At 41.2% G+C, this 24,432-nt stretch overlaps 1 protein-coding gene across 2 annotated transcripts in view; it reads right to left on the reverse strand.

The window, feature by feature from the left end:
- Positions 1–24,432, reverse strand: part of Parp8 (poly(ADP-ribose) polymerase family member 8) — a 187,002-nt gene that overhangs the window by 84,404 nt on the left and 78,166 nt on the right. For both annotated transcript variants that reach the window (XM_052743320.1, XM_052743319.1), the window contains exon 4: positions 5,783–5,820. In XM_052743320.1, the coding sequence (XP_052599280.1) occupies positions 5,783–5,820 (38 nt within the window). The remainder of the gene's footprint in view (positions 1–5,782; positions 5,821–24,432) is intronic.

Consider the following 24,432-nt stretch of genomic DNA (forward strand, 5'->3'; position numbering starts at 1 on the left):
TGTATAAAGTAGTATTCTGTTCAGCCATTAAAAAAGAAAAAGAAAGAAAGAAAGGAGGGAGGGAGGGAGATAGAGAAAGAAAGAGAGAGAGAGAGAGAGAGAGAGAGACCAACAAACCAACCATGCAATAAAATGAGTGAACGTGATGGACATTAGGGTAAGTCAAATAAGCCAAAAAGAGACAAACTGCTACTGCCCTTGTGTGTATGAAATCTAAGGAAGCTGAAGGGAAAGACGCTGAGAATAGTACTGGAATGGTAGTTGCCAGGGGTTGTGGACAACGAAGTGGGAAGCTTGGTCAAAGGGAACAAACATTGAAGGTGTACGATGAGGAGGTTGCAGGGGATCTAACACACAGCTTAGGTGATGATGGACGTGTTAATTGCTTTGACTGTGGTGATAAAAAGAACCTATCTCCAACTATAGAGTCTTTTTAACCTAAGTCACAGCCGTAGATACAAATTCAGGAAGTGTGTTGATAAGCACTGTGCTATTTGCATGAATCAATCAATCTCCACTCTTGTTCAGATAGCTACTTCTTCCCTAAGCTTTGTCACATGGGTGACAGCATCATCTTGGTTTAGAGATGGGAAAGGTAGACAGAAGTAGGCTAAGGATTGCATTTAAGATGACAGACTCCTTGAGACAGAGCAAGGGTGTTAAACCTTGAATTCTCTCATTGGACTCTTCCCATGAGTGCTGCATTTGGTTTTCGTTTTCTTTGATGATTTAGGCTTTGTCTTGTTTCCTCCTTCGATCAACGCCTGGAGACAGGTTTTTTGTTGTTGTTGTTGGTGGTGGTGGTGGTGGTGGTGGTGGTGGTGGTTTTTTTCGAGACAGGGTTTCTCTGTGTAGTTTTGGTGTCTGTCCTGGATCTCACTCTATACATTCTGGCCGCCTGTCCCTCTCACTCCTCCTCTCCTTCATGTTCCTTTCCCCCATTCCCCCCTCCCACTCCCCAATCCCCTCCTCTTCTGTCTCCATCCAGGAAAGGATAGGTCTCCTATGAGTATCAATACAATATGACATATCAAGTTGCAGTAAAGACTGAGTGTAGTGGGTAGCCATTCCAGCTGTGATCTGGAAGTTCCAACCCCCATTGAGACTTCGGCAACTGTCACGCCTACAAGGCGGGGCCAAGGGTGGCGCCTGGAAACTGGAGATCTGGATCGGCGGGCACTCTCTCGGTTCCGCCTTAATAATTTCACCAATAACTGAGCACCTCCCCCATGTATTAAGGCTGGGCAAGGCAACCCAGTATGAAGAGTAGGGTCCCAGAAGAGTAAAAGAGTCAGAGACAATCTTTGTTCCTGCTGTTAGGAATCTCCTAAGAGGAGCAAGCTACACAGTGGTAACATACACGCAGAATGCCTAGGTCAATGGAGACAGGTTCTTAAGTTCATGTTTTGTAGAGAATGTAGAGATCTATGTTAAGATGTTAACCATGTGGGCATTTCTGTTTCTCTTCAGTAGAGCATTGCCATCATTACCATAGCTTCTAAGGATCATTAGCATGGAAAAGGATAGCTACAGAAAAGCAACTCTCACTGACCATACTCAGTTTCAAGTACACGGCCACTTAAGTCAAGTTGTTCCATTCATTATTACTATGTAACTTAAGAGAAAGGGTAATTGTACTGATAAAAAATAATTACCCAATTTTGTATTATACTCTGGATATTTTCCCTGAGTTGTCTCTAAAATTTTGTCATTTTTGTTATACATTTTTTTTCAAACCAACCAATTATGCACTTTTAAAGACAAGGAAACCACAACTAAAGGAAATTAATTCTTTCAAATTACTTAAGGAACTGATTGATTAAATAATTATTAAGTGGTAAAGTTGGAATATTTCTGAATCAAAAAGTCAATACTTTGTCACTGAACTGTGTTTTAAATATGAAAACCATGATAATTGAAAAACTGCAGCATATTACAAGATATAAATGCTTATTAACTGTAAAAACAATTACTCGTTAAGGGCTCTACATAGAGTGTTAGGATTTCAATTCTCACTTAAGTTGCTAATTCACAGTTATATATGATATTCAAATACATCATTTGTGAGTCAGGGCTCTGGAGCCATGGGGACCAAATAATCCAGAAACTACCACCTCACTCCTTTAGATCCAACAGAAGAATGGGGAAGAGATGAGAGAATTCAGTCACCACAGTGGCTAAAGCTCCTAATTTAGGTGAGAAAACATGAGCTGTACTGATGAGCAGTTTGGTCTTAGCAGATCTAACTGGTGACTTGCGGTGCATATACCATTTCAAATCCATTACCAAAAATAAAATCTGCTCTGTAGGACTCATAGAAGCCAGAGGGTCACTTTACATTTTCTCTTTACTGTAAAGAGTGACCTTGTATCTATGTCATTACATGTGCTCGAGTCCATGAAAGACTTTAAATCTTCATTTCATAGACACAGACTACGAAATGAGTGTCAATCAATGGCCTGAGTTCCTGGAACAAAACTGTAAACTGAAAATTGTTCCTAAAAAGTTAGGTGAGTGTGGCATGCTGCTCTTAACTGAGTGGGACAGTGAGAACACATGTGGGACAAAGCAAACCCCATGCTAACAAGATGAGATGATGAGCTAATACCTGAGCCAAACCATCCTCAAACGATAGTTAAATAAGCCCACAGACAATACTAGCATGAATTAGTGAGGGTGGTACCAAGAATACTGAATTTAGTCATTAAAAAACAATAAAGGGAGCTATTTGTTTGAGGGAATTTTTAAAGTAGGCAAAGGTCCTGTAAAACAAACCAAAGTTTGGGAACGGAAGAACAAATATAAGCAACACAAATGAGAATGGAGAAAAAAAACAGATATGAAAGACTTTTTTACAATAGAAAAAACAGGATAAAATACTTTTAATAAAACAAAACAAACACTTCAACACCATAGTGACTTTTCCAAAAAGACATATAGTAAAAAAAGAAAAATTGCTGAGATAAAACAAATACATAATCACGGCAGGAAAATCACAAGTGTCCTAAGTGCACCTCACCACATCTAAAAAGACAGGCTTGCTAGCCCTAGGAAGGCTCAAAGAGCCAGTGGGTTCCATTAGCATCTTGATGTCTATAATACCAAGTCCAAACCAAAGCTCACACCGTGCCGGCATGCAACATCAAGATGCTTAGTGTCATAGAATGGCGCCCTGTTCTGTAAAGGAGGAAATGCTTCTGCAACAGAGGCAAAGTAAAAACTCAACAGATTCAATAGTCCTTAATGTTCTAAAACATGGTAAACAAGAAAAAAAGATGCTTTTTTTCTGACAAGTAGAAACATGCTATTTTTTATATAAAGCTGCCAACTTTTCTATTATTGAAAATTATTCCAGAAGTTCTAGGAAGTGTGGGGATGGGGTGGGGTGGGGTCAGGGGGGAACAACATCTGTTAGGAAGGACAAACCAACATTTAATTTTATGCAGTATTGTCAGTCTGGAAAAGGGAAACATATTAACCAACAATCCTCAAGTAAATCTGGATTACAATTTAATAAAAGGGAAAATACTATCCCACTAACTGCCACCCTGAAGCCCTAGAAAAGCACTAATATCACTTCCTCAGAAACAACAGCTGCCAGGTGAGATGCAGAGTGTCTGTCACCAAGTGCCATGTCCCTACGAGGCATTCCTTGGTTTCTCCAGCACATAGTCTTTAAGCATGAACATCATAATTGCCACTTTCCTCCCCTGTAACCTACAATGGCGATTGGAATTAGATTCAACTATACACCTGGAAACATTCTGTACCTTTATTCCGTGTAGTGTATTTGATGTACCACATGCATTAGCCAATTCAAAACTCAGCCTCGGCATTTAAACCAGAATACAAATCTGCTTCTCCCTCAGCAAAATAACTCCTACTCCAATCAAGTAGATCAAATACGTATTTAAATTCTGTTATCTTGTGGAAATGAAATTACGTTGGAAATTTACTACAAACTTACTCCGAGATGGAGCAAAAAGAACACAGATGAAAAACCGATGTTTTATTAAGAAATTTCAAATTTTAGGGGCTGGAGAGATAGCTCAGTGGTGAAGAGCACTAGCTGCTCTTCCAGAGGACTGGGGTTTAATTACCAGCACCCACATGGTCACTCACAACATCTAAATCTAGTCCCAAGGAATATGATGCCCTCTTCCGGCATCTGTGGGCACTGCAGGCACATGATGCACAGACATGCATGCCGGCAAAATACCATACACATAAATAAATTTAATTCCATTCCATTTTTAATAGGTTAGGCATATAAATCAGTGGCAGAGAAATTGTCTAGCATGCACAAGACTGTGTTCAATCCCCAAAACTGCAAAAAAAATTAATGTAAAAATAAATTTTAGGGGCTGGAGAGATGGCTCAGTGGTGAAGAGCACTGGCTGTTCTTCCAGAGGATTTTCACTCAATCCCCAGCACACAACCATATGTAGCATTAGTTCCTGGGGATCCAACAAGCATGCACATGGTGCACATACATATATGTAGGCAAAACATTCATACACATAAAGCAAAATAATCTTTTAAAAATAAAAATCTTTTAAAAATAAAAATTAAATTAAATAATATTTAAATTTTTTTATTTATTTTTAATTTTGCAATACAATTCAGTTCTACATATCAGCCATGGATTCCCTTGTTCTCCCCCCTCCCGTCCCCCTCACCTACCCCCCAGCCCCCCCCATTCCCATCTCCTCCAGGGCAAAGCCTTCCAACCTTGGTCTCAACAATTCTCGCTCATATAAACCCCTCCTCATTCTCGCTAATTGGACTCCCAGAGATCCACCCAGGGCCTAGTCATGGATCTCTGCATCCAGATCCCTCAGTAGTTGGATGAGGTTTCTAGCACGACAATTAGGGTGTTTGGCCAAAGCACAGGGACAAACAGCCAAATGAATGGAAACACATGAACTATGAACCAATGGCTGAGGGGTCCCCACTGGATCAGGCCCTCTGAAGGGGTGAGACAGTTGACTGGCTTGATCTGTTTGGGAGGCATCCAGGCAGTGGGACCGGGTCCTGTGCTCATTGCATGAATATTTAAATTTTTATACAGAACCAAGTTATATTTCCAAGCACCATACCAATGAAGTGGGGGGGACCCTAAGTACTACCTCTTTGCCACCAGAGGGAGCTAAGCACTGAGGCTACTTGGTTCACTACACTATATCACTACAATCTGAATCAGTGGCTGTGTTTTCATATGGAAAACATACCTAATTGTTATTTCTTTGAGTCACTTATCTGTGGGTGTGCATGTTAGTTTTTTGTTTGTTTGTTTGTTTGTTTGTTTATCGAAATAGGGTCTCTGTAGCCTTGGCTATTCTGGAACTCACTATGTAGACCAGGCTGGCCTTGAACTCACTGAGATGAATCTGCCTCTGCCTCCCAAGTGCTGGAATCAAAGTTATATGCCACCACAATCAGCCTACATGAGTTTACTTTTAAAAATAAGCAGTTCAATATCTTTGGCACAAAGACATTGTCACACATTTCTTTAGTACGTAATTTTTTGTGTGTGTCTGTTTGCAGTGAGCACTTGGTATTGTTGACAAAATGAAGCTACCCTAGGAGTCCATGAGAATGCCTTCATCAGGAAATGACATTTGATTCTGGATCAGGTGTCAGAGTATCTCACAATCAACAGGATCCTTCCTCTGACTTTATGCCTCCTTTGCCAGCACAGTACATGCATGGACATGAATTTCAAATCTCCAGATCAAAACAGTCAAAAGGTACTTAATAAACACTTTAAGGAAGAGCATACCTGGATAGTCTTCTGAGACGTGTACTGAGTACGACACACTGCAAAGACATGGGAAAGAGAAAAGGCTTAAGTTACTGTGGAGACAGTCAAGCTTGTGCACAAGAAAATCCAACCCCGTATGACCATCTATTTGTACAACGACAAGTATAAGCACACGACCCACACAGACCAGAAAGCTGATTCTTTTTTTTTTTTTTTAATGACACAGAAAACGTGCAGGTGTGAATTTGGACGTCATCGGGTCTTCCCGATCCTTCCTGAAGCAATCACTCTCCCAACTGATACTTTGCCCTTTGCCCTTAGCTTATAGGCAGGTCTTTTCATTTCGGCAATACACAAAGGCTCTTCACAATTCTGTTCATATTTCCCCGAGTCTTCTTTCCATATTAGAGAGGATGTTCTGTAGCTGGTACAGCACTCAAGAATTTAATTGTATGTGTAGGTGGCTGAGGATGGGACCTGGGACCTTATACACACTAGACACTGCCACTCAGTGTCTAACAAGCCCAACATCTATTTTTAATATCGCTTCCCCACAAGCATTTTTGAAAAAGGGTCATTTCATTTAAAACTAATGATACGATGGATGCATGTAACTAAGTTATTCTTCTTAATTCAGTCTTTAAAACCATTATATATAACAAACAGAAGGTTTTCAGTTCTGAGGTCTGCACTGCTTCAGAAAAAAAATTTTAATTGTATGTCAACAATTTCCCAACTCCTTTCCCAGGAACCCTGATGCATCTACAAACCTATTTCAGATGATAGGAATTTAGATAACCTATTTGTTTGTTCTTCTATCTCTGTCAACAAGACTGCCTATCTCTTGAGGTTCGAGCATGAACAACAGTTTTAGTGCATGATACACAGGACTCATACAATATTAGTTATTTGAATGGGTTAGTGGAGTAGTACAGAAAAGATACGCTACTGTTCATAAAGGACATTTTGCTATTCAATTACTAAGTCAAGAAGCCAAACATGTTAATGTGAAATCATATTTCATCAGAACAATCAACAGAGATAACATGGATGACTAATTCAGAGAGGTTGATACCAAGCAATGAACATGGCAGCAAAGAAGTTGGGTAGCACAAAGCCCAATCATTTGGTTTTGAACTTGTAAATAATAATTCACCCAAGGTTGCAAGGAATGTACAGTACAAGGATTCATTTATCTTCCATGAAGCTTTCCCCACTGCTTACACTTTATGTACATATAGCAGAACACCAAAACCAAGAAATAGACATGAAAGTAAGTGTAGTGCTGTCATTTTGTCATGCATGAAACACATACGTACTACATAGTCAAGACCCAGAGCTATTCACTCATGTTGTCTCAGCAGAGACACACCTGTCACCCCTCTGTCTTAATGGTCCTAGCTCCACACAGCCACCAATCAGTTTTCCAGTAGTTCTCTAATTCTGTCATCTCAAGAGTATGATTTAAATGTGTGTGTGTGTGTGTGTGTGTGTGTGTGTGTGTGTGTGTGTGAGAGAGAGAGAGAGAGAGAGAGAGAGAGAGAGAGAGAGAGAGAGAGAGAGTGCATAAAACCGTACAGTAAGAATCACAATAATGACATTTTAAGGCATAGTAATTATCTCAAAAAATTACTCTAGTAGGCAATATTTAGGATGGAACCAAGGAAAAAGAAAAATAGGACCCTACCATAGTAGTGAATTGAGGGCAAGTCTTAATGGGATGTAATGTACAGGGAGAGAATGAGAAGACCCAAGCAAGAGGCAGATGCTGAACCCCAGCCAAAATCCCAGCTTTGGGGATCAAATGCCAAGGAGGTAAAATATCCACATCACTGCTGCCTCATCCTTGGGAGGGGAAATAAGCACTATGACCCAATGTGATTTTACTCTCTCATGAGTCATTTGCTTATACAGTGGGAATATACTATACAGCAATAAAATCCTTGTTGATCAGTCTACCCTTTCTAATCCGTCAGTTCTATACAACAGAAGCCAGGCATTTGGCCAAAGATTATACACAATTCCTAGTTCAATTGATTTACAACATCTATGTTCTCAACTAAGAGTATTTGGCCTCATTTTTCACTCAAATCAATGTCTAAATGTCACATGAAGCCTTAATCTGTTCCTCTGTCTTCATCCAGTCAGGGAGCCTGCTACAGACTAGCAGGAGTCGTGTAGCTAGCTTGGAGACTTACAAGCTGGGTAACAGAGAAAAAGTCACATACACAATCCGCTTCAGTCTCTTTTCAGAAAAATCAGAGCATCCACATCTATGCCCTCCAGGTCTTATGTGATGGTTTGGTGAAAGGCCCCCATGATACCACTACACAGCAGTGGAAACCCAGGAACCTTAGCCCAACTCCAGCTTTTTCTGTTTATTTTGTGTTCTTGAGATAGGATCTCAGGGAACTCAAGCTAACCTGAAGATCACCACATAACCTAGACAGACTTTTGACACTGACCCTTGTACTTGCCCCCATTTCCAGAATATTAGGATTCTAATGTGTACATCACCACACTGAGCCTCAAGCACTGTAATTAACAGGAGTTTCACATGAATGAATGTGCTCTGGAGAACACAGTTGCATCTGTAAAAAGATACAATCAATACTTTACATTTATCAGAAACCAAAGCTAACTCTGACAATTTTACTTTATGGTCCCAAGATCCTGGAAATAATAGGGGACAGGTCCATGTTCAAGACCATACCTAATTTTTCTGCAATCGAATAGAAAACAAGAGACCTGCAAAATGATTCATCAGCTCCCTGACCTAAAGCGTGTTTTTGGGTGCATACCAGGAGGAAAATCACTGGGCCTGTAAAATCTTAATCAGTTTCACTCTGTAGCTTGCAGAACTCCGAAGGGATGCAATCCAGTGCAAGCAGACTTGGATGATTAAGTTCAAGGCTCTAAATGAGTAGGGCCAAAAAGGGTGGCAGGGACAGTGTGAGCAGAAAGCAAAGCTTAAGCAGCTTTCAGAATACGGTTGGAATGTGCTATACTTAATAAATCCTGGAGGTGACATGAAAAAAGCCTGAAGCTCTCGACTCCTGTTCAAGGGGGAATGCCCTCATAATCCTGGACTGTGCTGTACTGCGAGTATATTAAAGAGCTTTGTTAGAGAATGTCAGGGAAGTTGGTATGTTTGGTATAGTCTAGTCGAGGACCATGGCGTGAGGTGCATCTGATCAGGGGTGTACGCTGGAATCCATTAAGTATTGCTATTACCTGTATGATTCCTCTGATACGATTTGTTCCAAGGAAAGACATCTCTCCACAGCAGACCCAGAAGGCCAACCTAGAGCAGCCATCAACACTCAGCTTGTCCTAGCCTTACAGTTAGGCTTCACTCCTATCATTGGAATCATTCACAGGGCCGTTCCTGCTTTTAAATTCATCATTTGGACCTTATGCCCTTTTCCTCCTGAACCATATAATCGGGAGCCAGAAGGCACCAATTTGCTCCTCATTCTCAAGTTTTCTGCTTTAAGTAAACTAAGGATGGAAGGAAAAATGACAGGTGTGGTGGGCAAGTTTAAAGCCAGGCGGGAGTACATAGAAGAACCCTGTCTCAAAATAACAGTAATAATTATAATAACTTAAAAAAAAAAACTTAAAAGAATGGTAGGAAGGTGTGATGATTTGAATGAGCAATGTCCCTGGAAGTCTCAAACCACTTTGAGTTTTCTGTCTCTCTCCTCCCCCACCCCTCTCCTTTACACTTGAATGAGCAATGTCCCTGGAAGTCTCAGGCGTGTAAATACTTGGTATCCAATTAATGGTGCTTTGGGAAAAGTTTAGGAGATGTATCCTTGTTGGAGGAAGTACATCACAGAAGGTGGACTTTGAGTGTTTAAAGACGCAAACCACTTGGGTTTTCTCTCTCCCCGACCCCTCTCCTTTACACTTGCAGTTCAAGATATGAGCTGTCAGCTCGCTGTCACAGCCAGCATGACTGCCATTCGCTAGTGTGACTCCTAGCCACGATGAACTCTAATCCTTCTGGAACCGGAAGCCACACACACACCTCTCCGTTCATAAGCTGCCTTGGTCACGGTGTTCTATCGCAGCAATGGGAAAGTAACTAATACAGGGACTAATGGAAGACAGCCTCTTAAAATAGAAATGAGAACTCAGACTAAAAACACAAGAATTTTAGACTCAGAAGACATTTCAGGGGTGCTGAATTCAATACCTGTATTTTATAATAGACCCCAAAACATTGTGGCCATCTATGAAGCAAAACTCCTGGGTTGTGCGCTCATTTTTTTTTCCCGCAACACCCAAGGTTTTAACATCATTTTTTTTTTCACAACACCCAAGGTTTTAACAGAACAAACAACATACAGTATTGTACTCCATGATGCCTCTTTTGCTTTACTTCTTAAACCTTAAGGCAGCACGTTTCTTAATAACAGCATCTTTCAACCTCTCAGCTTTCCTAGCTAAATCAGACTTCTAAAATTCACACAAGGGAAATCAAAACACAGAAACTAATGCGGGTCTGAAGGTTCTCTGTTCACCTCCAAGTGAGCCACTGAAAACCAACGACAGGCAAGCACACTCCTTGCTTCCATGCAGCCTGAAGCTTCTGCCCCTTTGGTGCTAGAGTGAAAAGAAACTATCCTAGAGTCCCACCACCAAGCTTATCTCTAGTGCTTTAGGGACTATTAAAAGCCCAATTTGCTAGTTTGATCCAATTCAAGATTCACAACATTCACCTTTATGTTCATTATCATGTTTCATTTCCCAAAAAAATATTTTCTAATTATCTAGGTCAACCAGCTAGTGTTCCTTCATTCTTCACCAATTATTGGCTGCAATCGCCGAGTAACTTCAGGATTAGGGGATTCTAGTGCACTTTCCCACTTCACTGAATCTTTCCATCACCCACATCAATACTGACAATGTTAGGCTCCATGGAGTTCCAAGGCCTCATTCACCTCACCTTCCTTCCTAGACCCTGGATCCAGACCTGGGGGTAGAATCTGCATCTCTTGAAAAACCTCCAACCTTTGTGTTCTACTCTTTTTTTTTTTTTTTTTTTTGGTTTTTCGAGACAGGGTTTCTCTGTGTAGCTTTGCGCCTTTCCTGGATCTCGCTCTGTAGACCAGGCTGGCCTCGAACTCACAGAGATCCGCCTGGCTCTGCCTCCCGAGTGCTGGGATGAAAGGCGTGCGCCACCACCGCCCGGCGTGTTCTACTCTTTAGCTGTGACTCTCTCAGATCTTTAAACAATGCTTTCATTCCTTGGGCCTTCACAGGTTCCTCCAGACTTCAGTTCCTCCTTTGCCCTGCTCTAGATAAATGCTCTCTCTATAGCACCTTCACCCCCTTCACTGTGAAGCCCCAACCTTGCTCCTGGAGACCCTAAAAGTTCCAAATGGTAGATTCAGTTATGCTTGACACTGTCCCCCTAGGCCACTGGAAGTTGCCGAAAAGACAGAGGCACAATAAGCCCTCGTGGACATCCAGGTCCCTCAGCATCAGCTAGGAAAGACTTTGCCCAATGACCCTGGAACCTATAGCTCAGATTCCTCATTTTTCTTTTCCTTTATAAATCTTGACAATTTTCCAAAAGCTAATAAAACCTTGTCCTCTGGCCATCAAATCATTTTATTTCACAATAAGGTAAAGGAGATTGCCATTTGGCTATTCCCTCAGGCACTTGAACTATTTCTCCCACCAGCCACCCACAGAGAGACTTGCAGTACCTTCTTTTCTGCATCCACACAAGAGAAGACAAACATCTGTCCTTTCGACCGAGTCTAATTTGCTATACGGATCCCATAAACCCACACTCCATTTGGGACTTTTGTTCTATTAGTCTCACAATTGTACAATTTATAATATCTCTGCCATTATGGAAGTTTAACTACAAAGATATTAGAAAGACACTGTTTAAAATAAACAAGTGAGGGCTGACGAGAGCGAAGCAGGGCGTGAAGCAGGTGAAGGCCCTTGTCATCTAACAATCCAAGCTTGAAAACCTGACTTTGATCCCCAACACGACATGGAGGAGGAAGGAGAAAAGGCATTACACAGTGCTGTTCTCTGAATTCTATATTCATAATGTGGCACATATGCACACATGCACGCTGATGATCAAATTTTAAATGTAAAGTACCAACTCTCCTCAGTATTGTATTGGATATGCATGATTATTACACTAGAAAACTTTAAAGTAGTGGAATAGAGTTTTGTTTTGTTTTGTTTTTTTCAAGGCAAAGTCTCAAGTAACCAGGCCTTAAACTCCAAGGATACATAAGGCTGACCTTGAACTTGTGATCTTCCAGCCTCTACCTCCCATATGCTGAGATGACACATATGAGCCCTCTCTCAGTTTTATGTGGTGCTAAAGATTGAACTCTGCCTTGGGACATGCTAGGTAAACATTCCACCAACCGAATGACATCATCACCCCAAGAATACTTTTACATCTGTAATCTTAGTCCTTGGGACGTGGAGACAAGAGAATCTGAGGTTCAAATCATCCTCAGCAAAATGGTGAGTTTAAGGCCAGCCTAGGCTACCTGAGACCCTGTCTCAAAACAAAACAAGAATTTGAGAAAGTAGAAGCAAAAAGGTATTTCTGATACAATAAGGGAAAACCATTTGGTCTGATGAGCCATACTTTCTTTTATATTAACAAATATATGCCAACTACAAACACATACAGAAATACTGCTTGAAACGAGTAGCTCCCTCTCTAGTTCCCTAGAATTCTGGACGAAATTAATCGTCCGTATATCTGAACTGTTTCAATCAGTCCAACTACACCGTAGACCGAGATGTGGTGTTAGTGCTGGTTACAAACCCCAATTATGCACTACAGCCATGCTGGAAGACAGGCGTTGTACCATGGCAGGGGTAGCTGCACAGACACCACTGATCCCACAAAAAGCAGGAACCTTGACTTCATCAAGAAAGGAATTCAAGAGGAGTCCTTGTGGAGCAGAGTTGGAAGTTTATTAGAAGGGTTTTGCATGGGGATTATGAAGAGTGCTTGGGGGATGAGACACCCAGAGTGCAAGCATGGGTTTCTCAAAGAAGAGCTGTGTTTTATTGCCTTTACAAGGACCAAATACATGGTTTGGGTGGGTTCTAATGTTATCTTTAGAAAGCTGGTAAGGAATTAAGAGATCTCAGGTGGTTCCCGAGGTGCACCAAGTAGGATGACCAGAAACAGCCTCTACCACAAGAGTTCTATGAGAAGAAAAGGTATTTTCACAGTAAATAAAAGGTAATAGTCTCATTTGTGAGATTTCTAAAAAAAACTATGTGGGAAAGAAGTAGTGCTACGTTCAAAGTTACAGGTGCTCAGTCCTTATACATACTGCCATCTTAAAGTTATCTGAAAATATCTTCATATGTGACAAATAGTGTCTCTACATAGACACTTTTTATAGCAATAATTAATTGTGCTGGAAGTCTCCATCCTCACCTGGGGAGAAGCTTGAGCCAGATTCCTGAATTCAGGGCTCATTTCCCTTCCCATGTCCCCGTGATTTTCCACCTATTCTGCCTCACATACTAGCATTCCAGTTTGGATCATTGCTGAAATGTCTCTATGTCTATCTGTCTGAGTGTCTGAGTGTCTCTCTCTCTCTCTCTCTCTCTCTCTCTCTCTCTCTCTCTCTCTCTCTCTCACACACACACACACACACACGCTCGCACACCAGATTGTGTGGATTTGAATTTTGAATGAAGACTCTGCCTTATGAACTGTGTGATCACTGCTAAACACTCTCCTGATTCAATTTTCTTATCTGTGATTCTTCTCTTAGAGTTGCTATGATGAACATATGAGATAACACATGTTCTAAAAAGGAATAAAACTAGACACACAAATTAATTAATGTTATTTTTACTCCTACAAAGCATGATTTCCCTAGTGCACACCTCATCCACCATCAAGACTCTATCCCAGGTCAAGTTCCTCTCAACCTTCCCCAAACACCAAGACAGAAGAGTAGATTCCTTCCCTAGGTATCACTTGACCTTGACACCAACTGCAGGGTAAGAATGATTGTTTGTACTCTCAAATTCTCAGGGCCAAGACAGGGTGGCATATCACTCAAAACATAATTTGGAAGGGGACGCATAGATCATATTTTCCAAAATTCCTTAATGCCCTAACAATACCCTACCTGAGGAAGTATTTAAATTTTTAGAAAAATGAGGAAATGTTGCCTGCAACAGCTCACTGTGCACATACACACCATCACCACAAATGCAGTGAGTTTCAGACCCATCTATCATGTGCTCTCAGGTACCTCTTTTGATGTGAAAAAGCAGACTGAACTCTGGATGCCAAGATCATCGTGAAGTCTCTGAGACTTGCATTTCCAAGTCTACAGAATGATGGTAGCAGGTACACTATAGCACTCCCACAGATATGAGCTCAAACTCAATGGCACGTTACACAGGAAGACTTCTGAGATGTTAAAAAAATAATGAATAAATAAAAAGATGGAAGCCCCAGTTGTTTTCTCTTCAGCTTCTATAGTGGCTCAACATTAATGTGCAAATTACTTGTCAGGAGTATGCTACACATTAAAGTTCTTACGTACACTACTCCCATTTTCAAAATGTAGTGGAAGGATTGACAGTTCTCCGAAACAGAAGGGGGCGGGAGGAAAAACCGCCCGTGTCAGGTGGAAACATGTGATTGGGCATTGTTTCAATATCACTCAGCCCACGAATCAAGTCCACTATGGCAACCGTGAGTAAATGCCCGCCCGGCCCCTGAACAAATGCTTGCCTGGCTGCTCCTCAGCATCAAGATCAGGGACACACGTTCTCATTGTTGTAGCAGGAATCTTAAAAGTTCTTATTAATAAAATCAAACCTGAGGCCAGTTATTGGGGTGAATGCTGGAAGATCAGAGAAGCAGAACAAGCCACAGCCACCTCACCTCGCCAGTTCCTCAGCTGATCCTGTCTCCTCAGACTGGAAGCTTCTGTATCCTCATCCCAATGGCTCTCAGCTGAACTGTGCTGCTCGAAAGCCTGAAAGTTTAACCAGTCAAAAGCTTCTAGTTTCTGGTCTTCACGCTTTATATATCTTTCTGCTTTCTGCCATCACTCCCTGGGATTAAAGGCTGGCTTTCTGGGATTCAAGGCGTGAGTCACCATGCCTGGCTGTTTCCAATGTGGCCTTGAACTCACAGAGATCCAGAGGGATTTCTGCCTCTGGAATGGAATTAAAGGCGTGTGCTATCACTGACTATCCTCTATGTTTAATATTGTGGCTGTTCTCTTCTCTGATCCCATATAAGTTTATTAGCGTGCACAATATTTTGGGGAATACAATACCACCACATTTCCCCTTTTTTGTCTAAAATTAAAAAAAAACATAACTAATATAAGAAAAATTATATCCAATAAGTATATACAATATACATAGTCAAAATTACATTAACGATGTCTAGTCCATTAACATTTGACTGATTCAGAAAAAAAAACTCCATTAATATATAACAATGTCCAGTCCAGTAACATTTGATAAACTCAAAAAAATTTCATTACTTATCCTATTTAAAACAAGTAGTTCCTTTTGTTTTTTTTTTTTTTTTTTGGTTTTTCGAGACAGGGTTTCTCTGTGTAGCTTTGCGCCTTTCCTGGAACTCGCTTTGGAGACCAGGCTGGCCTCGAACTCACAGAGATCCAGAGGGATTTCTGCCTCTGGAATGCTGGGATTAAAGGTGTGTGCTACCACTGCCTATCCTCTATGTTTAATATTGTGGCTGTTCTCTTCTCTGATCCCAGATAAGTTTATTAGCGTGCACAATATTTTGGGGAACACAAGACCACCACACATTGTAGAAAATGCGGCCAACTAGGTAAATTATCAGCCCCTGCAAAAGCAAGACTGGCGATGGTGAGCAAACGTTAACGTAGCTGATCATATACGTTCCCATTTCCAGAACATTTTGATGATGTTTAAACCTATTATATTTTGAACAGATGAAGTAACATGACCAAATGTAAAGAAATGCTTGTCCTGATTGTGTTAAAAGCCAGGGCCTGGTCAGCCACGTCTGTACCTCAGTTCTGCACCACAGGTCAATACTAAGACTTCTGAGTGAACATCTTCTGGGCAGGGCTGAACTTGCAGGAGCCTTCTTCCTCAGAACACTGATGCTACTGGAGTGAAAACCCATTGCTTTTGCGAGGGTGGGCAGCTTCTTTCCATTACCATGGCTGCTGTCACCAGGAGATGGACATGCAGATGAAAGTAGGACACAGACATGATCTCATACAAGCTCTCTGGTTGTCAGTTCAGTCCCTAGGATCCCCCGGGAGCCCAGGTTACTTGATTCTGTGGGTTTTCTTGTTGGGTCCTTGGCCCCTCTGGCCCCCATAATCCTTCCCCCTCCCCTGTCTTCCACAGAATTTCCTGTGGTCTGCCTAATGTTTGACTGTAGGTCTCTGCATCTGTTCCCATCAGTTGCTCTGATGACAATTGGGCTAGGCAACGATCTATTAGTGTAGCAGAATATTATTAGGAGTCATTTCATTGACTTTTTTTTTTCTTTTGTGCCAGCTATGTTTGCTTCTATCCTAGGTCTCTGGGCTGTCCAACCTCTGGGTCCTGGCCCTCCAGACTGTGTCAAGGGTGGGCTCCCTCTCATTGTATGGGTCTCAAGCTGGACCTGTCATTGGTTCGTCATTCCCCTAATTTCTGCACCACCTTTGTCCCAGCATATCTTGTGGGCAGAGTAAATTGTAGGTCAGAGGTTATGTGGCTAGGTTAGGGTCCCAATCCCTCTACTGGACGTCTTGCTTGGTTAGAGAAGATGACCCGTGCAGGCTCCGTATAATCCACTGCTAGGAGTCTTAGCTGCATTTCCATTGCACTCGGTTTCTAGTTCATCCCAGAGATGCCCCTGATTTCGGTTGTCTTTGCCGGAACCACCAACCAGAGAACTTGCATGGGACTGACCTAGGCTCTCGGCACCTATGTTACAATTGTGTACCTTGGTCTTCTTGTGGGACCCCTAACAGAGGGAGCAGGGGCTGTCTCTGACTCTATGACCTGCTTTCAAGACCCTCTCCTCTTACTGGGTTACCTTGTCCAGCCTTAATAGGAGAGGGGGTGCCTAATCTCACGGTAACTTGATATGCCATGGCTACCTGATATACGTGGGAGGACGGCACTTTCCTGAAGAGAAAAGAGGAGGAGTGGATGGGTGGAGACAAGGGGATGTTGGAGGTGGGGACTAGAAGCGGGGGGACTGTGATCAGCCTGGGGGAAAATTGATTCATTAAATTTTAAAAATACAAAAAAAAAGAAACAGACACAAATACAATTTCATCAAGATAAATCCCAGCCAGGTGTGGTGGTGCATACCTTTAATTCCAGCATTCAAAAGGCAGAGGCCTAGGCTACAAAGTGAGAGCCAGGACAGCCAGAGCTAGAGACCCTATCTAGGAAAAAAAAAAAAAAAAAAAAAAAAAAAAAACAAAAAAAAACGGCAACAACTAAAAGCACACACAGAGAGAGCTCTTCAGTGGAGTGTGCAACCAAAACTAAGATTCATGTAAGAGTCGTGTACTAAACATTCACTCATATTTACAAGTCTTTACCTTCACTGTTTTATACCTGAACTGACAAGTGGCTATAAAATAAAAATGCAAAAGCTGCTGCATACACAGCACACCAAGACTGAAAGACTGAAAATGAGACAATAATTCTATAGCTCAAGTCAAGCTTTTGCATGGCAGGAAAAATTACTGGACAAATACTACCAACACTCAAGAAAGGCAAACGCCATAGGTTTTATACTGTCTTATTCAGGGTTTCTATTGCTGAGAAGAAACACCATGACCACGGCAACTCTTATAAAGGAAAACATTTCATTGAGCTGGCTCACAGTTTCGGAAGCTTAGTCCATTATCATCATGGCAAGACATGGCGGTGTGCAGGTAGATATGGTGCTGGAGAAGGAGCTGAGAGTGGAGAAGGAGCTGCATCTTGATCCCACAGGCAGCAGGAAGTAAACTGTCTCACTGGGTATAGCTTGAGCAAAGGAGAACTCAAAGCCCAACCCCACAGTGACAGGCTTCCTCCAACAAGGTCACACCTACTCCAACAAGGCTACATCTCCTAATAGTGCCACTCCCTTTGGGGGGCATTATCTTTCAAACCACCAGGTATACCATCTAAGCAAATTCCTCAAAGAATTAAGGCCCATAAAGTGAGTTCTTGCCAAGTTCATTTCTTATGGAGTATCAAAACAATTCTCAACAGCAACCCTATAGCACCCTGCCTACTAGTCTCACCCCTATTTCACACCACTGCCCTGCTCTCTCTGTATACCCCAGCCAAACAAACAAAACAAAGGAGGTGGAGGGGGGGGGCTGGGAAGATGGCTTAGCAGTTAACAGCAAGTACTGCGCTTGTAGACTACAGTTTGGATCCCTGCCCATAATCTTCTGTGACTCCAGTTCCAGAAGATCTCATTCCCTCTTTGGCCTCCACAGGTATCGGACATGCATACCATAAACACATATATGTGCAGACAAAACATTTATATACATAAAAATAGATATACAGGAAAAACCATTCAAGTAGTTTACGTTTTTTCATGTATTATTACTAGGTATATATATAATGTGAGGGGACGCATGTACACATCCCAAGGCATGCAAGTGAAAGCCAAGGACAACTGGGTGAAGTGAGTTCTCTTCTTCCACCTTTATGTGGGTTCCAGTAATCAAACTCAGGTCATCAGTCAGGCTTTCCAGGCAAGAGCTTACCTGCCTAGCTATCTCTCTGACTTAGGCTGTGCTGGGTTGGTTAGTTGGTTCTTTGTTTCCCTAGGCAAAACCCAGCTATTGAGCACGCCATGTCCGTGTCTAGAATTCTCTCTGCATTTTGTCTCCTTGACTTTCTTTTACCCCTCTGATCCCAGCTCAAAGGCACCATTCTAGGGAATGCTCTCTTTCCCTTCCCAGGCTTGTGGATAGCAGCCAGAACAGTCACAGTTTGAAATTACACACCCATCTGCAAGACTCACTCCCACCTGCTTCCCCCCTAAATCTATGAGTGCAAAAGGCCCTGTTTTTCTCCAGGTGATTAATAATACTGATGCACACTGCTGTTTTGTTTTTAAGTAGCCAATTTTTTTTTTTACACTATCCTGGTTCCATGCAAAAGTGAACAGTATATTTAAGTTAAAGAGTGACATACACTTACTACAGAGAGCATTATATTTGTGTAATTAATGTTTGTTTATAATATACAAATCCTTTGATCCTTTTGTGCTAAATAAATACCCGAAATGATTTTACAAATAACAACAATCATTTAACACTTGAAGAGCGCACTGTACATCGAGACAAAGCGTGGGCTTTAGCATACAGTGAACCTGAGTTTTTCTCTGCATTTGCTAGCTGGGTCTCCCACTGCTTGTTGAGTTAGGGAGAGGCTGTCTACTGCTGAGTGTTGTCAAGAGGGTTACGGTGAAGATGGTGTGCCGAAGAAGGCTGCTGTGTGATGAGATACAATCAGTGAAAATGATTTCGCCACTTCCTGCCCACACACAAATTGAAGACTGGATAGACACAGAATCCAACAGCAACAGATATCACAAGGTCTCCTCAAAATCACTCCACTCCTTTCCCTGCCCTGCTTCCCTTTAAAAGAAAAATCCCCTCTTGACGTTGGAGAGGAAAGCTGACTGAACAAGCCAATCAGAATAAAAGACCCTAAGGGCTGATGGTGCAGCTCAGGCAAAGACCCAGGTTTGATTCCCAGGACACCATACATCTGGATATGGAAGCACACGCTGCAGGTAAGGACAGAAGGATCACGAGTTCAAGATCATGCTCTGCTACATAGAGGTTTGAATCTAGTCGGCACTATATAATTAATGCTCTATCTCAAACAAACAAACAAACAAACAAACAAATAAATAAATAAATAAATAAATAAATATATAAAAAGAACAGTAAAATGGCTCACCAGACAAAATTGGTTGCTGTTCAAGCCTAACAACTTGAGTTCAATCCCTTGAACCCATGTAGGAGAGACCAACTCCATAAAGTTGTCCTTTGTATACACACACACACACACACACACACACACACACACACACACACACACACACACTTTAAATTAAAAACATAAAGGTCCCAGCACTCGGGAGGCAGAGCCAGGCGGATCTCTGTGAGTTTGAGGCCAGCCTGGGCTACCAAGTGAGTCCCAGGAAAGGCGCAAAGCTACACAGAGAAACCCTGTCTCGAAAAACCAAAAAAAAAAAAAAAAAAACATAAAGGATAAAGCGTATTAGACCTCTTTCCTATGACAGAGTTTTCAAGGCATTTATTTCATGCTCCAACCTCAATGGTTGGCTCAGGGTGGCCCATGCAGAGCAAAACTGGGACTTTTAGAGAATGGTTATGAAAGAATAACTTGCTCTTCCTGCATGGGAATGAGGAAGCCCAGTTTCTTCTAGTGACCTTAGGACATCCACAAGCAAGTTGATCTAAGGACACATTGGCTACATGAAAAAAAATGTACAAAAAAATTCACAGACAGACACAGTTCCCTCATCAAATCTCATTCTAAACCTTTATTACATGAACCATGACTTTCCTTTTACTATGTTAAGCCAGCATGAAATATTTTCATTTTGTAGAACTGAAAGGTTCTGAATTTTAGAGATTATTAAACATAGACATTCTAATTTACAATGAATACTAAATTTACTCTATAGTTTCGGGTTTTGTTTTGGTTTGGTTTTTTTGAGTATTTTTTTTTTTTTTTGGTTTTTGTTTTTGGTTTTGTTTTTTTTTGGTTTTTTTGAGACAGGGTTTCTCTGTGTAGCTTTGTGCCTTTCCTGGATCTTGCTCTGTAGACCAGGCTGGCCTCGAACTCACAGAGATCCGCCTGCCTCCGCCTCCCAAGTGCTGGGATTAAAGGCGTACGCCACCACCGCCCAGCTACTCTATAGTTTTAACATTATGCCTTGTACTTAATGAATCTGATATATAAAATACAGTAGTTATTAGATTTAGAGTCTCAAGTAATACTCTGAACTTTTATAGAATTTATGACCTAGAAATAATTGCAAAAAATCTAAGTACATAGGTTACCAGAAAAAAAAAATGCAGGGCCACAAATGTCACTGTCTCCCTCTATGTCAGTGTTCCAGACCTTCTGTGCGTTTGGAGTTGACTTTAGAAAGCCACAGGCTCCTTTTCACTTCTCTCGCTTCTTTCTGGACAGCAGTCTTTGGGGAAGACACCAACCCAACAGGGGCGTCCCCTGACTGTCAGACTCCAAGTCAGTTATCAGTTGCTTACTAAAATCAATTATTCTTTTACCGTTCATTGAGCTTTTGAAAAATGTTTTATTCTCACAAGATGAAAGCTAAAAAAAAAAGTACAATTACACTGGCAGATTTTGATCATGAAATTAATTGATGAGTTTTCAATTAGTGAATGCAATTCATTCTTAAGCCAGTGAATATGCAAAGCCTCAAAACCATAAACAACTAAGACAGACAGCTGTTTGGTTCCAGGAAGGGAGAGACAAGTTCCAACAATCCCCGGACTATGATGGCAATCTGGATATGCATCTCGATGGAACAGTGACATGTAGACTTCTCATGGTAAAAGCAGAAAATGCACTGTTGCTCTCGGAGCCAAGGAAACAAGGATGACACAGAAAGAATTAGCTGCTGAGGGACATCTAGTTGTGGCTACCAGTTATAGATATCATTGCTGCTGTTTGAACATTGTTTTCTAAAGTATAGCTGAGGAGGACCTATAACTTTTCTTTTTAAGCTATTTCTAAGTTTTATAGACACAGCGTTTGCAAACTACTGTGAAACACTTTGAAATATCTGATTCTCCCTGGTCACACCAGAATTCACAAACTATTCATGAAGGTTTTTTTCCTTCTTATGCAACATGGTGAATTTCACTGGTTCAATAGGAAGGAGCCTTCCTTTTCTATAAGAATATTATTGGATAAGTTGATTTTATAATTAAGGTTATCCTTATAGGATTTGAAGATAATTTTAAATTAATTGGGAATGACAAGCAATTATTAAGAAAGAATGACTGATTCTCTTAAAATCACACTTTCAAACTCTCCCAAGAAAACTAGCCTAATAACTAGTCTAAGGAGGAATGGGACAGGTCAGGAAACCTGTGATATCATGTGAGCTCCAAGAAGATGAATTATGTAGATACTAAAGGTGAAATGTCAATCAGAGCTTATGAAAGGCCCATGCCAGAATTCAGGAGGCTGAGGTAGGAAGATCATGAGTTCAGGGCTAGCCTGAGGTAAATTGTGAGGTAAGGTGCTATCTACAGAAAGACAGACAAAAACAGTTAATTGTGTTGTGTTGTGTCGTTCCACAGCTGTTCCACAGTTGTAGACCTGCATGTTCCAGACACTGGTCCTAACACTTACTGCTTCTTTTTGGGTAATGTTTGTTTGTTTGGTTGGTTGGTTGGTTAGTTGGTTTGTTTTGTTTCTGGCATAGTGTCTAAGCAGCCTTGCTGGCCTGGATGTAGACCAGGATAGCCCTGAGCTCATAAAGACCTACCTGCTTCTATGCTAAGTTTTTCTAGTTAGTTGTTGTTGTTGTTGTTGTTGACATCTGATTTTCAATATTTGAAGGGAAGGCCTGTAGCCCAGGTTGGCCCTGAACTCAGCCTCTAAAGTGCTAATATTGCACCATCACTCCCTGTCTGACAATTACTGATCAGCACAGGAAAGACAATCTAAAGAAAAATTTAAAATTTTTAAATTGGCAAAAATCTTTATTTCTTCCATTGCAAAACTGGCCAGAAGCGGAAAGACATCTGTAACAATATGAGTGAGTCCTGTTAATGGCATTACAAATGAATTTGTGTGGTAAAATACACATCTCTGTAATTGTCTGCAGCCCCAGTTCTCATGGGAATCATGTAAGCAACACAGGCAACACAGCTCTGGCATTCAAAAGTCAATGTGTCCTGATTTGGGATTAACTTGGGTTCTAAACTGATTAGGTCAACCGCATAAACAGGGTAGACACCACTTTTTTTGTTTACATTTGTGTGTGTGTGTGTGTGTGTGTGTGTGTGTGTGTGTGTGTGTGTGTGTGTTTGTATATGCACAGACACATATACACACACACACAGTGAGAGCACACATGCAGAGAGATGAGGACAACTTGTGGGTACTAGGGATTGAACACAGGTCTTCAGTTTGACAGTAAGCAACTTTCAAAGCTGAATCATCTCCCTGGCCCACTTCCATGTTTTGCAAAGTAAAAACAGCCAGGTGGTGGTGGTGCACACCTTTAATCCCAGCACTAGGGAGACAGAGGCAGGCAGATCTCTTTGAGTTCAAGGTCAGTTTGATCTACAGAGCGAGTTCCAAGACAGGCTCCAAAGCTACACAGAGAACCCCGTCTTGAAAAACAAACAAAAGAAACAACAAAAAAGTAAAAACAACTAAATGTTCACAAACAGAGTTGATTAAATCACAGTATATCCATTACAAAAAAAATGCTAAAACCAACATAAACCAAGTAAAACTAATCCAAATCGGTTACCACCCCACTTCTGTTCAAAATAATACATAAAGAAATGTCCTCTTGTTCACAGACAGTGTTATGTCAAGGCTATCTAAGGATGCTACTCTGTCTGGATTTATGCTGCAATGGAGACTGGGGAGAAACTCTGAAGAATAGGTAGGATCTTGAGTCATTGGTTGTTCCTACTGATGACAGGGTTTACTTTTTTTCTTTATTGATTGTTTTAAAAATAACCTTTATTAGTAGTTATTAAACATATTCATATTCATTGCATTTAATACAAAATTTACATTCCATAGTTCAAATGGGAATGCATGCCCTAATAAAGTCTGGGAACCTTTATCTCCTGGCTTCTTGTGACTCAGCCTTCAGGTACTAATTTACATTCACTTTCTTAGGCATTCGGAGCTTCTACGCCACTGAACAATTTGACCCAGTCAGCACTAATCTGTCTCAATAAACTTTCCATACTTTCACTGCAACCCTGCCTGAAATGTTCCCTTTCATTTATTTATGTATGTATTGGCTTTAGTATTTTTAAAATGGGAGGTGGGCAGGGGAGTGCGTGTATGCCATGTGTGTGCAGGTACACAAGGAAGCCAAGAGTTACAAGCATTTGTGAGTCACCTGATGTGATGTTGGGAACTAAACTCAGGTACTCTGGGAGAATAGTGTGTGTGTGTGTGTGTGTGTGTGTGTGTGTGTGTGTGTGTGTGTACTCTTAACTACAGAATCATCTTCCCAGCTCTCAGAAACTATTACTCAGATGACTGTTTATTTCCCTGATGAGATCTAGTTTCTCTATGTATCTTGTTGCATCCCAGAAATTTGTGTGTGTGTGTGTATGTGTGTGTGTGTGTGTGTGTGTGTGTGTGTGTGTGTATGTGTGTGTATGTGGTGGGGGTGTTGTATTCCAATATAATATTCCTAAAAAGTGTTAAAACTATGAAAACATATAGCTCCTTTGCCACGGCATGGAACTGTTAAGTCATAGTAGAAACAAAAGGTATTTTGTGCCTTGCAGAAGATCAACAACCTAAATCCAATTATGCTGTGTATGTGTATTTTGATTTTAGATGGTTTTAGATGCTGTTCACTCATAGGAACAGATGAAGGG

The sequence above is a fragment of the Peromyscus californicus genome, unplaced genomic scaffold, assembly GCF_007827085.1.
Source record: "Peromyscus californicus insignis strain IS unplaced genomic scaffold, ASM782708v3 Scaffold_18__1_contigs__length_77618521, whole genome shotgun sequence".
In the NCBI taxonomy this organism is placed as follows: domain Eukaryota; kingdom Metazoa; phylum Chordata; class Mammalia; order Rodentia; family Cricetidae; genus Peromyscus; species Peromyscus californicus.